This window comes from Somniosus microcephalus, chromosome 13 (assembly GCF_052327205.1).
Source record: "Somniosus microcephalus isolate GS21.2 chromosome 13, FLI_Smic_1.0, whole genome shotgun sequence".
NCBI classification, from domain to species: Eukaryota; Metazoa; Chordata; class Chondrichthyes; order Squaliformes; family Somniosidae; genus Somniosus; species Somniosus microcephalus.
In genome coordinates, this window is record NC_140999.1 from 18,156,870 (window position 1) to 18,173,289 (window position 16,420).

The 16,420-nt window shown below is 46.2% G+C and overlaps 1 protein-coding gene across 3 annotated transcripts in view; it reads right to left on the reverse strand.

Moving 5' to 3' along the window:
* The window catches only part of LOC147108101 (mesoderm induction early response protein 2-like), a 137,110-nt gene that overhangs the window by 71,623 nt on the left and 49,067 nt on the right, over positions 1-16,420 (reverse strand). For all 3 annotated transcript variants that reach the window (XM_086004588.1, XM_086004590.1, XM_086004589.1), the window contains one exon: positions 4,495-4,583. In XM_086004588.1, coding sequence (XP_085860714.1) covers positions 4,495-4,583 — 89 coding nt within the window. The remainder of the gene's footprint in view (positions 1-4,494; positions 4,584-16,420) is intronic.

Below are 16,420 nucleotides of genomic sequence, written 5' to 3' on the forward strand. Positions count from 1 at the left end.
GGTAGTGCAGGTGTCCCCTGGGTCTATCTCCCTCTCCAACAGATTTTCTGTTTGGGATACTGATGGGGGAGATGGTTTCTCGGGAATGCAGCAAGAGCCAAGTCCGTGGCACTACGAGTGGCTCAGCTGCATAGGAGGGGAGGAAAAAGAGTGGGAGGGCAATAGCGATAGGGGATTCTATCGTAAGGGGAACAGATAGATGTTTCTGTGGTCGCAGACGTGACTCCAGGATGGTATGTTGCCTCCCTGGTGCCAGAGCCAAGGATGTCACTGAACGGCTGCAGGGCATTCTGAAGGGGGAGGGCGAACAGTTAGAGGTCGTGGTTCACATTGGTACCAACGACATGGGTAAAAAGAGGGATGAGGTCCTGCAACAAGGATTTAGGGAGCTAGGTAGCAGATTAAAAAGCAGGACCTCAAAGGTTGTAATCTCTGGATTACTCCCAGTGCTATGTGCTAGTGAGTATAGGAATAGGAGGATAGAGCAGATGAATGCATGGCTAAAGAGTTGGTGCAGGAGGGAAGGCTTTAGTTTCCTGGATCACTGGATCTGCTTCTGGGGAAGGTGGGACCTGTACAAGTCAGACAGGTTGCACCTGAACCAGAATGGGACCAACATCCTTGCGGGGAGGTTTGCTAGTACTGTTTGGGGGGGGGTTTAAACTAACTTGGCAGGGGGATGGGATACGGAGTGGAGCTACAGTAGGGGGTGATGCACAGCCAAACATAGAGGAAAAAAAACAAGTCAGCCTGGATGACAGAGCAAATATGTAGCGGCACAAGGGAGTATGGCAAGGCTGGATGGCATTTATTTTAATGCAAGGAGTCTTGCGAGTAAGGCAGATGAATTGAAGGTGTTGATGAACACATGGGAGTATGATATTGTTGCTATCACAGAGACATGGTTGAGGGAGGGGCAGGACTGGCAGCTCAATATTCCGGGGTATAGAATCTTCAGGCGAGACAGAGGGGGGCGTAAAAGAGGAGGGGGTGTTGCAATATTAATCAAGGAGTCAATTACTGCTGTAAGGAGGGATGATATCTTAGCAGGTTCCTCTAATGAGGCCATATGGGTAGAACGTAAAAACAAAAAGGGGGCAAGCACTTTGCTGGGAGTGTACTATCGGCCCCCAAACAATCAGGGGGAGATAGAGGAACAGATATGTAGGCAAATCGCAGAGAAGTGTAGAAATAATAGGGTAATAATAGTAGGGGATTTCAACTTCCCCAATATTAACTGGGATAGTCACAGTGTGAAAGGCTTAGAGGGTGCGGAATTCTTAAAGTGCATCCAGGAGAGCTTTTTGAGCCAGCATGTAGAAAGTCCTACAAGAGAGGGGGCGGTACTGGACCTAATTCTAGGGAATGTAATCGGGCAAGTGGTAGAAGTGTCAGTAGGAGAGCATTTTGGTGACAGTGACCATAATTCGGTGAGATTTAAGGTAGTCATGGAAAAGGACAAAGATGGACCAGAAATAAAGGTTTTAAATTGGGGGAAGGCCGATTTTAATATGATAAGGCAGGATCTGGCCAAAGTGGACTGGGATCAGCTACTTGTAGGAAAATCCACATCAGGGCAGTGGGAGTCTTTCAGAAAGGAAATAGAGAGAGTACAATGGCAACATGTTCCCATAAAAGTCAAGGGTGGGACCAACAAGCCCAGGGAACCCTGGATGTCAAGGGATATACAAGAAGGGAAAAAAGGGAGGCTTTTGGCAGATACAAAGGACTAAAAACAGTGGAAGCCCTAGAGGAGTATAGAAAGTGCAGGGGGGGGTACTTAAAAAAGAAATTAGGAGAGCGAAGAGGGGGCATGAAAAAACACTGGCAGGCAAAATAAAGGAAAATCCCAAGGTGTTTTATAATTATATTAAGGGCAAGAGGATAACCAGGGAAAGAGTAGGGCCCATTAGGGACCAAAGTGGCAATCTGTGTGTAGAGCCGAAAGATGTAGGTGAGGTTTTAAATGAATATTTTGCATCTGTGTTCACTATGGAGAAGGACGATGGAGGCATAGGGGTCGATTTTCATTAAGCTGTTGGGAAGGAGGCGGGACTACAACTTTCGGGTTTTAGTCCCGCCTACATCGACGTCCAGCCAATCCACGCGATTTTCCCTCGATTGACCTGGTTGAGCCTGCACAGCGGGCTCAGCAGGCCAATTAAGGGCCACCCGGCAACAAGTGACGTCACAGACTGAAATTTCATCTGTCAAGAGGTCTTAAAAGCTGAAGGCTGTCACTTTTGATAGATCGCAGCCATTCAGCTTTCAGTGCCGGCTGAGTGATGGACTCCCGACGCCTACAGGAAGAGAGGCTGTTAAGGTAAGTACAGGTAATTTAAACTTCTTTACACACTTTAGACACACCAAACACACTTACCTTTGCACTCATGCACCCATCACTCACCTGAACACCGACATCGCGACCCCTCCAAGTCCTTCAACCCGACGGCCCACCTGCTCTAACCTGTTGTGGTTTGGAGCCGTCGGGAATCCCACACGACACCCCTCAAAATAGGGATTAGGCTAAAAACTGCCTGTTAACTACCAGTTAACAGGCAGTTAATTGGCACTAATCCCTTCCTGCCTCGGGTCGGCGGGTCCCAGTGCGGGGCGGGTACCCGCCTCCTCTGAAACTTACGTGGAGGCGGGTTTTGGGCGGGATGGTGTCGGGACCCCCGAATTCGGGATTTTTGCCCCCTGCCCGCCTAAAAGCCCGCCTCACGGCACACTGAAAATCTAGGCCATAGAAACCAGGCAGGGGGATTGTGATATACTTGAACAAATTAGTATTGAGAGGGAGGAGGTACTAGCGGTTTTAGCAGGCTTAAAAGTGGATAAATCCCCAGGCCCAGATGTATCCCAGGCTGCTGTGAGGCAGGGGAGGAGATTGCAGGGGTCTGCCACAGGGGAGGTGCCAGAGGACTGGAGAACAGCTAACGTAGTACCATTATTCAAGAAGGGTAGTAGGGATAAACCAGGGAATTACAGGCCAGTAAGCCTAACATCAGTGGTAGGGAAATTATTGGAAAAAATTCTGAGGGACAGAATTAGTCCCCACTTGGAGAGGCAAGGATTAATCAAGGATAGTCAGCATGGCTTTGTCAGGGGGAGATCATGTCTGACCAATTTGATTGAATTTTGAGGGGGTAACTAGGTGTGTGGATGTGGGTAGTGCAGCTGATGTGGTCTACATGGACTTCAGTAAGGCTTTTGACAAAGTACCACATGGGAGACTGGACAAGAAGGTAAAAGCCCATGGGATCCAGGGCAATTTGGCACATTGGATCCAAAATTGGCTTAGTGGCAGGAGGCAGAGGGTGATGGTCGAACGTTGTTTTTGTGACTGGAAGTCTGTGTCCAGTGGTGTACCGCAGGGATCGGTGCTGGGTCCTTTGCTGTTTGTAGTGTACATTAATGATTTAGATATGAATGTAGGAGGTATGATCAGCGAGTTCGCAGATGACACGAAAATTGGTGGAGTGGTAAATAGCAAGGAGGGAAGCCTCAGGCTACAGGGCGATATAGGCGGGTTGGTTAGATGGGCAGAACAGTGGCAAATGGAATTTAACCCTGAAAAGTGTGAGGTGATGCATTTTGGGAAGACTAACAAGGCAAGGGAATGCACAATTAATGGTAGGACCCTAGGACGGACAGAGGATCAAAGGGACCTTGGTGTGCATGTATATAGATCCCTGAAGGCAACAGGACAGGTAGATAAGGTGGTTAAAAAGACATATGGGATACTTGCCTTCATTAGCCGAGGTATAGAATATAAGAGCAGGGAGGTTATGATAGAGCTGTACAAAACGCTAGTTAGGCCACAGCTAGAATACTTCGTGCAGTTCTGGTCGCCACATTATAGGAGGGATGTGATTGCATTGGAGAGGGTGCAGAGGAGATTCACCAGCATGTTGCCTGGGCTGGACGCTTCAGCTATGAAGAGAGACTGGACAGGCTGGGGTTATTTTCCTTAGAGCAGAGAAGGCTGAGGGGGGACCTGATTGAGGTGTACAAAATTATGAGGGGCATAAATAGGGTAGATAGAAAGGAACTTTTCCCCTTCGTAGAGGGGTCAGTAACCAGGGAGCATAGTTTCAAGGTAAGGGGCAGGAGGTTTAGAGGGGATTTGAGGAAAAACATTTTCACCCAGAGGGTGGTTGGAATCTGGAATTCACTGCCTGAAAGGGTGGTAGAGGCAGGAACCCTCACAACATTCAAGAAGCATTTAGATGAGCACTTGAAATGCCATAGCATACAAGGCTACGGACCAAGTGCTGGAAAATGGGATTAGAATAGACAGGGCTTGATGGCTGGCGCGGACACGATGGGCCGAAGGGCCTCTTTCTGTGCTGTATAACTCTATGACTCAAAGTTATACCGTGACAGGTGTCCTCCACTGATGGTAACTTATCTGGACCTACGCAATGACAAGTTTTCAGACACTGCTGAAGGAAGGGATATATAAACTACACCTTGTCCAAAGGCACTAACCTTTTTACAGTCATTTGACAAAATGGAATCATCTTCTTCAGAGTCCTCATCCGATAATGACAGTTCCTTATCATCCTCAATAGAATTAGCTGGAAACAAAATAAAGCTGGTCATTTATACTTGAACTAAATATTTAATTATAATTAAGAGATACACTAATTATAGTTTTTTATTACATGCAGCCGAGTAATTCACTGGTGTAAAACTCAAACAGGGAAAAACTCATTTCAGGAAACGCAGCAACATTTTCTGAATGAGAATTTCTTGTAATCCTGACAACTTTCATGTCATAGTGCATAAATAATACAAAGAGCGTTTTGGAGTTTTATAGTTAAGGCAGTATGTATCGTTTATCTAGACACAAAGTGAACTGAGCATTTGTCATATTTCACCATCCCACATACTCCCACGGAAAAAAATAGCTCAATGAAGGTTTCAGAAGTAATTCTCAGAGCATTTCAAATAGAATCTTAACCTACCAGCAATGGTTCAGCATCAACAACAACTTGGCCCAGAAATTCGGGTCTCCACGGATGAGTACGCATGGGGTACTCACCCATTGGCCCAATGGAAGTGCCGGTTTCGTGCATGCACTGTGCATGCGCGGGAAGCCGGCACTTCCGCTCCCGAAAGAAGGGGTTGACAGGTGGAACGCGTGCGCCGGAGAGGCAGGGCGTGCGCATCGAACTTACCCTCCCGGAAAAACCTGGAAAAAAACCATAAGTCGCAAGGCCTGCTTTTAACAAGGTAAGTGGTGAATTAATTAAAATAAAAACATTTTTTCCCCACAGGTTTATTATTTTTAAATACTTTAAAGAAAGGTAAGTTTATTTTTAGCCCCATTAGAAAATGTAATTAATTTTTTCAAAAATGTAAATTATTGTTTAAAATAGTTATTTAATGTAATTTATAGTTATTTTAAAAATGTGATTTAAAAAAAAAAATTATTTGAAGTTTTAGTGATGTTTTGGGGCTTATAGTATTTATAGGTTTGACAACTCTTCCTGTCAAACTTACGAATGAAGCATTCCCTGCTACCATTGGCTCTCCATGGCCCACGTGATCCCAGGGGACGCATCGAACTAACTGCGCCCCTGGGATACGCAAGCACTGCGCGCCGGCAGCTGGAGGAGGCCCAGGATCGGAATCCCTCGCAGGCACATAGCTCAATGGCCGGCGCGCAAGGTAAGTGCAGGTCGGGGGCGTGCACCCGCGGGAAGCCCCCAACCCGAATTTCTGGGCCCTTGTATTTATATAGTGCCTTTAACATTGTAAAATGGCCCAAGGTGCTTCACAGGAGTATTATAAGACAAAAAAATTGACACAGAGCCACATAAGGAGAAATTAGGGCTGGTGACCAAAAGTTTAGTCAAAGAGGTATGTTTAAGAGATATGTTTAAGGAGTGTCTTAAAGGAGGAAAGAGAGGTAGAGAGGCAGAGAAGTTTAGGCAGGGAATTCCAGAGCTTAGGGCCCAGGCAACAGAAGGCACGGCTACCAATGGTTAAGCGATTATAATCAGGGATCCTCAAGAGGGCAGAATTAGAGGGGCGCAGATATCTCAGGGGGGTTGTGGGGCTGAAGGAAATTACAGAGATAGGGAGGGGCGAGGCCATGGAAGGATTTGAAAACAAGGATGAGAATTTTGAAATTGAGGTGTTGCTTAACCGGGAGCCAATGTAGGTCAGCGAGTACAGGGGAGATGGGTGAACGGGGCTTGGTGCGAGTTGGGACGCGGGCAGCCGAGTTTTGGATGACCTCAAGTTTACGTAGGGTAGAATGCGAGAGACAAGCCAGGAGTCCGTTGGAATAGTCAAGTCTATAGGTAACAAAGGCATGGATGAGGGTTTCAGCAGCAGACGAGCTGAGGCACGGGCAGGGACGGGCGATGTTATGGAGGTGGAAATAGACGGTCTCAGTTATGCCGTGGATATGTGGTCGCAAGCTCATTTCAGGGTCAAATATGACACCAAGGTTGCGAACAGTCTGGTTCAGCCTCAGACAGATGTTAGGGAGAGGGATGGAGTCAGCGGCAAGGGAAAGGAATTTGTGGCGGGGACCGAAAACAATGGCTTCGGTCTTCCCAATATTTAATTGGAGAAAATTTCTGCTTATCCAGAACTGGATGTCGGACAAGCAGTCTGATCATCAATCAAGGCTTGTTTTTTTTTTAAATTGCTGAACCAAGGTGCAAGCTATGAACTGTTTTGTAAAACATGATTCCAAACAAAACACATAGGCCTAGAAATTCGGTGGCGCCCCGTTTGGGGTGCCAAGCTCGCCTGGGCGCCAGAAGTTCCGCCCCGGAAGGAGCCGATTGCGCCAGCGCGATATTCAGTTTCAGCACCCCAAACGGAAGCGGGGCGCTGCTCGGGGCGCTGAAACTGAATATCGCAGCGCAACGTGCCGCAGCGCCATACACTGCGGCACGGCGCGCTGCGGTACTGCAGGCCTTCCTCCCCTTCTTAAAGGGGAGGGGCCTGCAACAGCGCGATCAGAGATCGTGAGTGCTGGCAAAAGAGCCCGGCACCGAGGAGAAGTGCCGGGCTCTTGGAACACAGCCGGCACTGCCCGGGGGGGGGGGGGGGGTGCTGTGCTCAGGAGGCCAGGGACGGCGGCGCGAGGAGGTGCTGGCAGGCGGCCAGCAAAAAAAATGGCCGCCCCACACCTCCCCTTTAATTAGCGCCACTACCGCCGCAGGTCAGCCCCCCTGAACCGGCCAGCATTACAGCGGGGGACGCGACCCAATATCGTGATCGGGGCGGTAGCGGGGCGCTGTGCACACCGATGACATCATCGGTGGCGGCGCAGTGCTACAGGCTAATGCCGGCATTAGCGCCCCGCTAAATTTTGCAGGGGGCGGGGCCAGTGGCGCTAAAGCCACTGAGTGCCCTCTTTGGGCGCTAACTGGTGGCGCAGCCCACCGAATTTCTAGGCCATACACTTAATGTGGGCTAAAAGTCATAAAAACAGGTTTCCAAAGTTAAGGGGCATCAGTAGTAATTGCTAACTTTCCATTAATGGACTGGCATTCGAAGGTCTTCGAGGTACTGCTCAGTTTCCTTTTCATACCTGTGACCGGTGAACACTGCGTTTTATTAATTGGTTAGAGTACTGTGAACAGTTCTGGTGTCCAGATTATAAAAAAGGACATAGAGGCACTGGAGAAGGTGCAAAAAAAGATTTACTAGAATGATACCAGAACAGAGAGTTTATACCCATCAGGAAATATTAAATAGGCTGTGGCTCTTTTCTCTAGAAAAGAGATGGCGGAGGGGTGACCTGATAGAGGTCTTCAAGGTTATGAAAGGATTTGATAGGGTAGATTTAGAGAAGATGTTTCCACTTGCGGGCAAGACTAGAACTAGGGGCATAAATATAAGATAGTCATTAATAAATCCAATAGGGAATTCAGGAGAAACTTCTTTACCCGGAGAGTGGTTTGAATGTGGCACTCACCATCATAAAGAGTAGTTGAGACGAAGAACGTGGATGCAGTTATGGGGAAGCCAGATAAGCACACGGGGGAGAAAGGAACGGAAGGATATGTTTTTGGTGTTAGATGAAGAGGGTGGGAGGAGACTCGTGTGGAAGATAAACACCGGCATGGACCGCTTCGGCTGAGTGGCCCGTTTGTGCTGTAAATACTTTGTAATACTCAATTTAACTATTACAATTTAAAGCTGTTATTGTTTTTTGCTAAATTTTAATTGATGTTTCCATCTTAAAATTTATTTTCCAATCCCCACCACCAAAAAATCTACACCCAGGCCAATACTGGCCACTTATTCTAGAATTTATTTTTCACTAACTACTCAGGTCGGCAGATAGCGTGCAACTATGTACAACATGTATGAAATTATGCTGTCTGTTCTTGGCTTCCCTCGAAACTCAGCACATAACTGCTGCTAGCGTAATCTGGCTTTCACGACATTATTTAGCACAGGGCAGGTTAAGTGCAAGAGCTGCACAAAAGTGACCAATGGTTGGAGTTTCCTCCTTTTAGGGAGAATCCTCCACATGAGCTCTGGATAACTTCCAGAACAGTCCTTAAAAAAAATTATTCAAGCAGTCAATCATTATATTTAGTGAAAACCTAGTAACTCTTGGATGAAGGAAGGGAGTTTTCCTTGAAATTGTACAGTTTTGCCTCTCCAAACTTCACAACCACCGGACGTCTCAAAGCGCTTTACAGCCAATGAAGTACTTTTTGAAGTGCAGTCACTGTTGTAATGTAGGAAACACGGCAGCTAATCTGCGCACAGCAAGCTCCCACAAACAGCAATGTGATAATGGCCAGATAATCTTTTTTTTATATAGTGATGTTGATTGAGGGATAAATGTTGGCTAGGACACTGGGGATAACTCCTTTGCTCTTCTTCGAAATAGAGCCATCGGATCTTTTAGTCCACCCGAGAGAACGTTTAATGTTTCATCCTCAGTACTGCACTGGAGTGTCAGCCTAGATTTTTGTGCTCAAGTCTCTGGAGTGGGAAATTTGAGGCTGAATTTACAACTCATACCATGGTCAGAAACAGAATTCAAAACTGAAGACAGCTTAAGTACGCAGGATAGCAGTCGAGTTATACCATGGTCTTGACTTCCATGATCTGAGCTTGAATCCAGTCCAGATCGACTAGAGGAGTAGCTCCTCTGACAACTGTATGGGTACAGTTAAACGATTAAATATTCCTTTCATCTTCTACCCAAAACAATGTCCTTCTGTTGGTTTGGTATCTGCAGAGGTAGCTGATCTCAACTGGAAGGTGGCATAAGGGCAGTACACAGTCCCCCTGGATCAGGTTGGGGGCGGGGTGGTGGAAAGAAAAAAAATCAGCCAGGTTTAATGTTCCTGATCATTATATAGCAATGTCCACAAAGTGCACTACTGATACTGGGAAAGGGCAGAATCAGCTATGACATCCCCTGCAGTTAACTTCTAAGGCAACATTCGCACATGAACAATTGTCACTTAGAAAAGGTACAAGAGGCTGACTGGCAGATATCACAACAAGGAGTCAATGCTTTTAGGAAGAGAGGGGAGGGGAGAAAATTTAATTTAAAAAAAAAATCAAAAATACCCAAGTGTGGGAAGAAATTATATTTCAGAGTTACATAAGAACATAAGAAATAGGAGCAGGAGTAGGCCATACGGCCCCTCGGGCCTGCTCCACCATTCAATCGGATCATGGCTGATCCGAATCTAGACTCACGTCCACTTCCCTGCCCTCTCCCCGTAACCCCTAATTCCCTTATCTGCTAGGAAACTGTCGATCTCCATTTTAAATTTATTTAATGTTGCAGCTTCCACAGCTCTCTGGGGTAGCAAATTCCATAGATTTACTACCTTCTGAGTGAAGAACTTTCTCCTCATCTCAGTTTTGAAGCCCCTTATTCTTAGATTATGCCCCCTAGTTCTAGTCTCACCCATCAGTGGAAACATCCTCCCCGCATCCACCCGATCAAGCCCCCTCACAATCTTATATGTTTCGATAAGATCACCTCTCATTCTTCTGAACTCCAATGAGTAGAGTCCCAACCTACTCAACCTTTCCTCATACGTCAACCCCCTCATCTCCGGAATCAACCAAGTGAACCTTCTCTGAACCGCCTCGAGAGCAAGTATATCTTTTCTTAAATATGGAAACCAAAACTGCACGCAGTATTCCAGGTGTGGCCTCACCAATACCCTGTATAACTGCAGCAAGACTTCCCTGTTTTTATACTCCATCCTCCTTGCAATAAAAGCCAAGATTCCATTGGCCTTCCTAATCACCTGCTGCACCTGCATACTAACTTTTTGTGTTTCATGCACCAGGACCCCCCAGATCCCTTTGTACTGTAGCACTTTGCAGTTTCTCTCCATTTAGATAATAACTTGCTCTTTGATTTTTTCTGCCAAAGTGCATAACCTCACACTTTCCAACATTATATTGCATCTGCCAAATCTCTGCCCACTCACTTAGCCTGTCTATGTCCTTTTGCAGGTTTTTTATGTCCTCCTCACTCATTGCTTTCCCTCCAATCTTTGTATCGTCGGCAAACTTGGGTATGTTGCACTCAGTCCCTTCCTCCAAATCGTTAATATAGATTGTAAAGAGTTGGGGTCCCAGCACTGACCCCTGCGGAACACCACTAGTTACTGATTGCTAGCCCGAGAATGAACCATTTATCCCAACTCTTTGTTTTCTGTTAGATAGCCAATCTTCCACCCATGCCAGTATATTACCCCCAATCCCGTGATTTCTTATCTTGATCAGTAATCTTTTGTGTGGAACCTTGTCAAATGCCTTTTGGAAGTCCAAATACACTACATCCACTGGTTCCCCTTTATCCACCCTGTATGTTACATCCTCAAAGAATTCGAGCAAATTTGTCAAACATGACTTCCCCTTCATAAAACCATGCTGACTCTGTCCTATTAAATTATGTTTATCCAAATGCTCTGTTACTGTTTCCTTAATAAAGGACTCCAACATTTTGCCAACCACAGATGTTAGGCTAACTGGTCTATAGTTTCCAGCTTTTTGTCTACGTCCCTTCTTAAATAAGGGTGTTACATTAGCAGTTTTCCAATCTGCCGGGACCTTTCCTGAGTCCAGGGAGTTCTAGAAAATAATCACCAATGCATCCACAATCCCTACCGCCACTTCTCTCAAGACCCTAGGATGTAGGCCATCAGGTCTGGGGGATTTATCTGCCTTAAGTCCCATTATTTTACTGAGTACCATCTCCTTAGTGATTTTAATCGTCTTTAGCTCCTCCCCCCCATTGCCCCCTGTTTGTCCAGTGTTGGGATATTTTTAGTGTCCTCTACTGTAAAGACTGATACAAAATATTTGTTCAGCGTCTTTGCCATCTCCATGTTCCCCACCACTAGTTTCCCGGTCCCATCCTCTAAGGGACCAACGTTCACTTTAGTCACCCTTTTTCTTTTTATATAGCTGTAGAAACTCTTGCTATCTGTTTTTATATTTTTTGCTAGTTTACTTTCATAATCTATCTTCCCTTTCTTAATTAATCTTTTAGTTATTGTTTGCTGGCTTTTAAATGCTTCCCAATCTTCTATCCTCCCACTAGATTTGGCTACTTTATATGCCCTTGTTTTCAGTCGGATACTATCCTTTATTACTTTACTAAGCCACGGGTGGCTGTCTTTTCTTTTACTCCCCTTTTTCCTCAGTGGAATATATTTATCTTGAAAGATGTGAAATATCTCCTTGAATGTAGACCACTGCTCTTGTACCATCCTACACTTTAATCTGTTTTCCCAGTCCACTTTAGTCAATTCTACTCTCATACCTTCATAGTCTCCTTTATTTAAGCTCAGTATGCTGGTTTGAGATCCAACACTCTCACCCTCAAACTGAATTTGGAATTCAACCATATTATGATCACTCATTCCAAGGGGATCCTTTACTAGGACATTTTTTATTAATCCTGTTTCATTACACAGGACCAGATCGAAGATTGCCTGCCCCCTGGTTGGTTCAGTTACATACTGCTCAAGGAACCCGTCCCAAATACACTCTATGAACTCTTTCTCAAGGCTGCCATGCCCAATTTGATTAGTCCAGTCAATATGAAAGTTGAAATCCCCCATGATTATAGCTGTTCCCTTATTACAAGCCCCAACTATTTCCTGATTTATACTCCGACCAACAGAGTTGCAACTGTTAGGAGGCCTATAGACTACGCCCACTAGTGACTTTTTCCCCTTCTTATTCCTTATCTCCACCCAAACTATTTCACTATCCTGATCCTTTGACCCAATATAATTTCTGACTATTGCAGTGATTCCATCCTTGATTAACATAGCAACCCTTTCCTTCCTGTCTGTCCTTCCTAATTGTCAAATACCCTTGTATGTTTAGTTCCCAGTCATGATTATCTTGCAGCCATGTTTCCGTAATGGCCACCAGATCATACCCATGTGTAGTTATTTGTACCGTCAACTCGTCAATTTTGTTACGAACGCTGCGTGCATTCAGATAAAGAGCTTTCAAATATGTTTTCTGACAATTTATTCCTGCTTTTACCCCTTTTACTACTTTACCTTTATCATTATACATTCTGTCCCTTCCTGACACGCTCTGGTTTTTAATTCCCCCACTGCTACCTGTTGTGTCCGTGTATAATAAGACACTGACTGCAGGAGAACGGTACAACAGGTGTTTACTCAACGTGGCTCACACTGAACTGGTCTGTACAGATTACTACTCAGTGCTATATACAGGTGTGGTCACTGCCGATACTGCAGTATACATGAGCTGTAAAAGATAGTTCCCCCCCCTTAAAAGGTATATACATTACAATTCCTCCCCTTTTAGATTAACAGTACCATAACACTCATTTAAAAATTAAATATCAAACTAATTACAATTAACACTTTTAACATGCAACATTAGCTGAAAATAGTCTATTTATATATTCAGTCTTTGGGGAGGCTTCCTGATCCTTTCTGGATAGCGTCTTTCCCGAGTGTCTTGCTCTTGGTGCGGAGGCGATTCTGGCCCCCTGTCGTCGGTTGGTTAATCAGCTTCCGATGCTACTGTTCCTGGGGTAGATGCGACCTGTACATCGGGTTCATCACCAGGTACGTATGGGCGAGGCATGGGGTTGACTTGTTCCTGTGACTCCAGGATCTGGTCAGCATGGCGTCTCACGATGCTCTCCCCAACATCCACTGTGTACATTAGTGGGCCCTGTCGTGTCCATATCGTTCCTGGCTGCCATTTTTCTGTTCGGTAGTCGCGGGCCAAAACTGGTTGCCCTACATTGAAGCTCCTTGTTGGCTTCTCATGGATGTGCTGGAATTGCTTACTCTCAACATCTCTTCGTACATTTGGTCTGAGCAAATCCAGGCGAGATCTTAACCTTCGGTTAAAGAACATCATGGCTGGGGCCTGGTTGGTGACTGCATGTGTCGCATTCCGGTAGGCGAACAGGAAATTGTCCACCTTGTGCTGCAGCGGAATGTTGTCATTGTACATAGCCTTTATTGCCTTCTTAAAGGTTTGTACGAACCTCTCAGCCAATCCATTTGTGGCTGGATGATACGGGGCGGATGTGTAATGCCTTACCCCATTCTTTTTCAAGAACCTCCGGAACTCTTCGGACACAAGCTGTGGTCCGTTGTCGGAGCAAATCTGTTCTGACAAGCCATTCCTGGCAAAAATGGTCCGTAGGACTGCAATAGGTTTCTCCGTGGTGGTGGAGGACATTTTGATGACCTCAGGCCATTTCGAGTGCGCATCCACGGCTATTAAAAACATTGAGTCCATGAATGGACCAGCAAAATCAATATGCACCCGTTGCCATGGAGATGAGGGCCACTCCCATGGGTGTAGAGGGACCTGTGGTGGTGCATTTTGGACTTTCTGGCATCCTGAGCAGCTCTTGGTCAGGTCCTCGATTTGTTTATCGATTCCCGGACACCACACAAGCCCTGGCTAGGCTTTTCATTTTTACCCCTCCCAGATGGCCCTCATGAAGCTCATTGAGCACTCTATCCGTTAACTTGGGTGGAATTACCACTCGGGATCCACACATCAAGGTCCCCCGGCACACTGACAGCTGTTCTCTCCTTGTCGAGAATGCTGGCAACAGTGAGTCGCCATGTGCTGGCCATCCCTTCACCGTCAAATCATATACCCGAGACAGTGTCGGGTCATTTCGGGTTTCCTTTTCGATAGAAGCGTTAGTTACCGGTAGGTATTCAACTATAGTCGAATGGAATATTTCGACAGGATCCACTGCTGGTGCTTCCTCCGCAGTAGGCAGTGGCAGGCGTGATAGCCCATCAGCATTTCCATGCTGTTTTGTGCCCTTATATTCAATCTCATAGTGGTGCGCCCCTAGAAAAAGTGACCATCTTTGTAGTCGTTGCGCAGTCATCACCGGAACGCCCTTTTTCGGATTAAAAATGGAGACAAGAGGCTGGTGATCAGTCAGCAAGGTGAATTTCTGCCCATGCAGATAGTGATTGAACTTTTTCACTCCCCACACTAGGCTGAGGGCCTCCCTGTCAATCTGGGCGTAGTTACACTCGGCTGAGGTTAGTGATCGTGACGCAAAGGCTATTGGCCTCTCTGAGCCGTCCGAGAATTTGTGCCCAATGCCGTCGGGTGACGCATCACATGCCAACCGAATTGGTAATGCTGGGTTGTAATGGGCCAATACCTCTTTCGATGTGATTAGTGTTTTGCTCTTCTGGAAAGCTCGTCTACATTCGTCACTCCACTTCCATGGCACCCCAGTTTGCAGTAGGGTGTTCAGTGGGTGTAGTATTGTAGACAAATTTGGCAAGAACTTATGGTAGTAGTTTACCAGCCCGAGGAACGACCTCAGTTGTGACACATTTTCTGGTGCTGGAGCTTTGACGACTGCCTCAATCTTCTCTGGGGACTTATGTAACCCCTCTTTATCGATAACGTGGTCACAATACGAGATCTGTTTTCTAAAAAACTCGCATTTGGGGCGGTTAGCTCGGAGCCTATATTCCTGCAATCTAGTGAGCACCTGCTCCAGGTTGGCAAGGTGATCACTGTCATTTTCGCCCGTGACCAGGATGTCGTCCAAATAACACTGGGTCCCTGGGATCCCTTGCAGGACTTGTTCCATTGCCCTTTGCCAAATAGCCGGAGCTGATGCTACCCCGAATACCAGCCGGTTGTATTGGTAGAGACCTTTATGGGTGTTGATTGTGAGGTATTTTTTTGATGCTTCTTCTACCTCCATTTGCAGATACGCCTGGGCCAGATCAATCTTAGTGAAGCGTTTCCCTCCAGATAGCGAGGCGAAAATATCTTCAATCCGCGGAAGTGGATATTGTACGGTGTGAAGGACCAGGTTCACTGTTACCTTAAAGTCCCCACAGAGGCGAACCTTCCTTGGTTCCCCATGCGTGCTGCTCAACGACTTTTTCATCACAGGGACGATGGGTGTAGCCCACTCGCTCCAGTCTACCTTGGACAGTACACCTGAACGTTCCAGACTCTTCAGCTCTGCTTCGACGGCTGGGCGGATCGCATAAGGCCTTAAAAAATGTTGGGCTTGCGTTTTCTTCAATTTTAATCGTCGCTGTCATGCCTTTTAGTGTTCCGAGTCCTTGCTGGAACACTTCTTTCACGTCAGTTAGGATATTTTACAGTCGCCCAAGTGTGACGTCGTCATCCTTTTTGTCAGCCACAGTCAGTGCCTGTATGGAATGCCAATCCAGTTGAATTTTCCGGATCCATTCACGTCCCAGTAATGGTGGTCCTCCATCTTGCAATACATACAGGTCTAGTTTTGGTGTTTCCTTACCGTTATATATAACAGTCACCCTTATTTTTCCTTTGGGGTAGACTTTTTGCCCCGTGTATGTCTTCAAAATAATTTTTGTGTCTCTCAAGGGTATGTGTGAGAATAGCCGCTCGTAGTCCCGTCGGTTTATGACTGTTAGGGCTGATCCTGTGTCCAATTCCATCTTTACCTGGACTCCTGCTATCTTGAGAGTGACCCAAATGGTTCGGTGATCCTCCGTTGTGATCACATTATGTAGTTTCAGACAACTCAGTTCCCTGCTTTCGGAGTCGTTATCACTCTTTTGTTCGTCTGAACTATTCTCCGTCATCTTATGTACCTTCTTGTACTTTTCTTTGGTAGGTTTCTTATTGCTGGTTTTCTTTCCCGACCTGCAGACTCATGCTATGTGTCCTACTTTTCCACACTGTCTGCACACTTTGTCTTTGAACCAGCAATCATTCTGGTCGTGTGTTGTTCTGCCGCAGCGATAGCACTTCTCTGTTCCATATGACATTTCGTTTGTGCCATATTCTTGCGGTCTCTGTTGTATCTCTGCAGCGCCCCGTGCTGCTGCTTCATATGATACCGCAATGCTGAAAGCCTTTTCCAGCGTAAGGTCTGTTTCAGATAAAAGCCGTT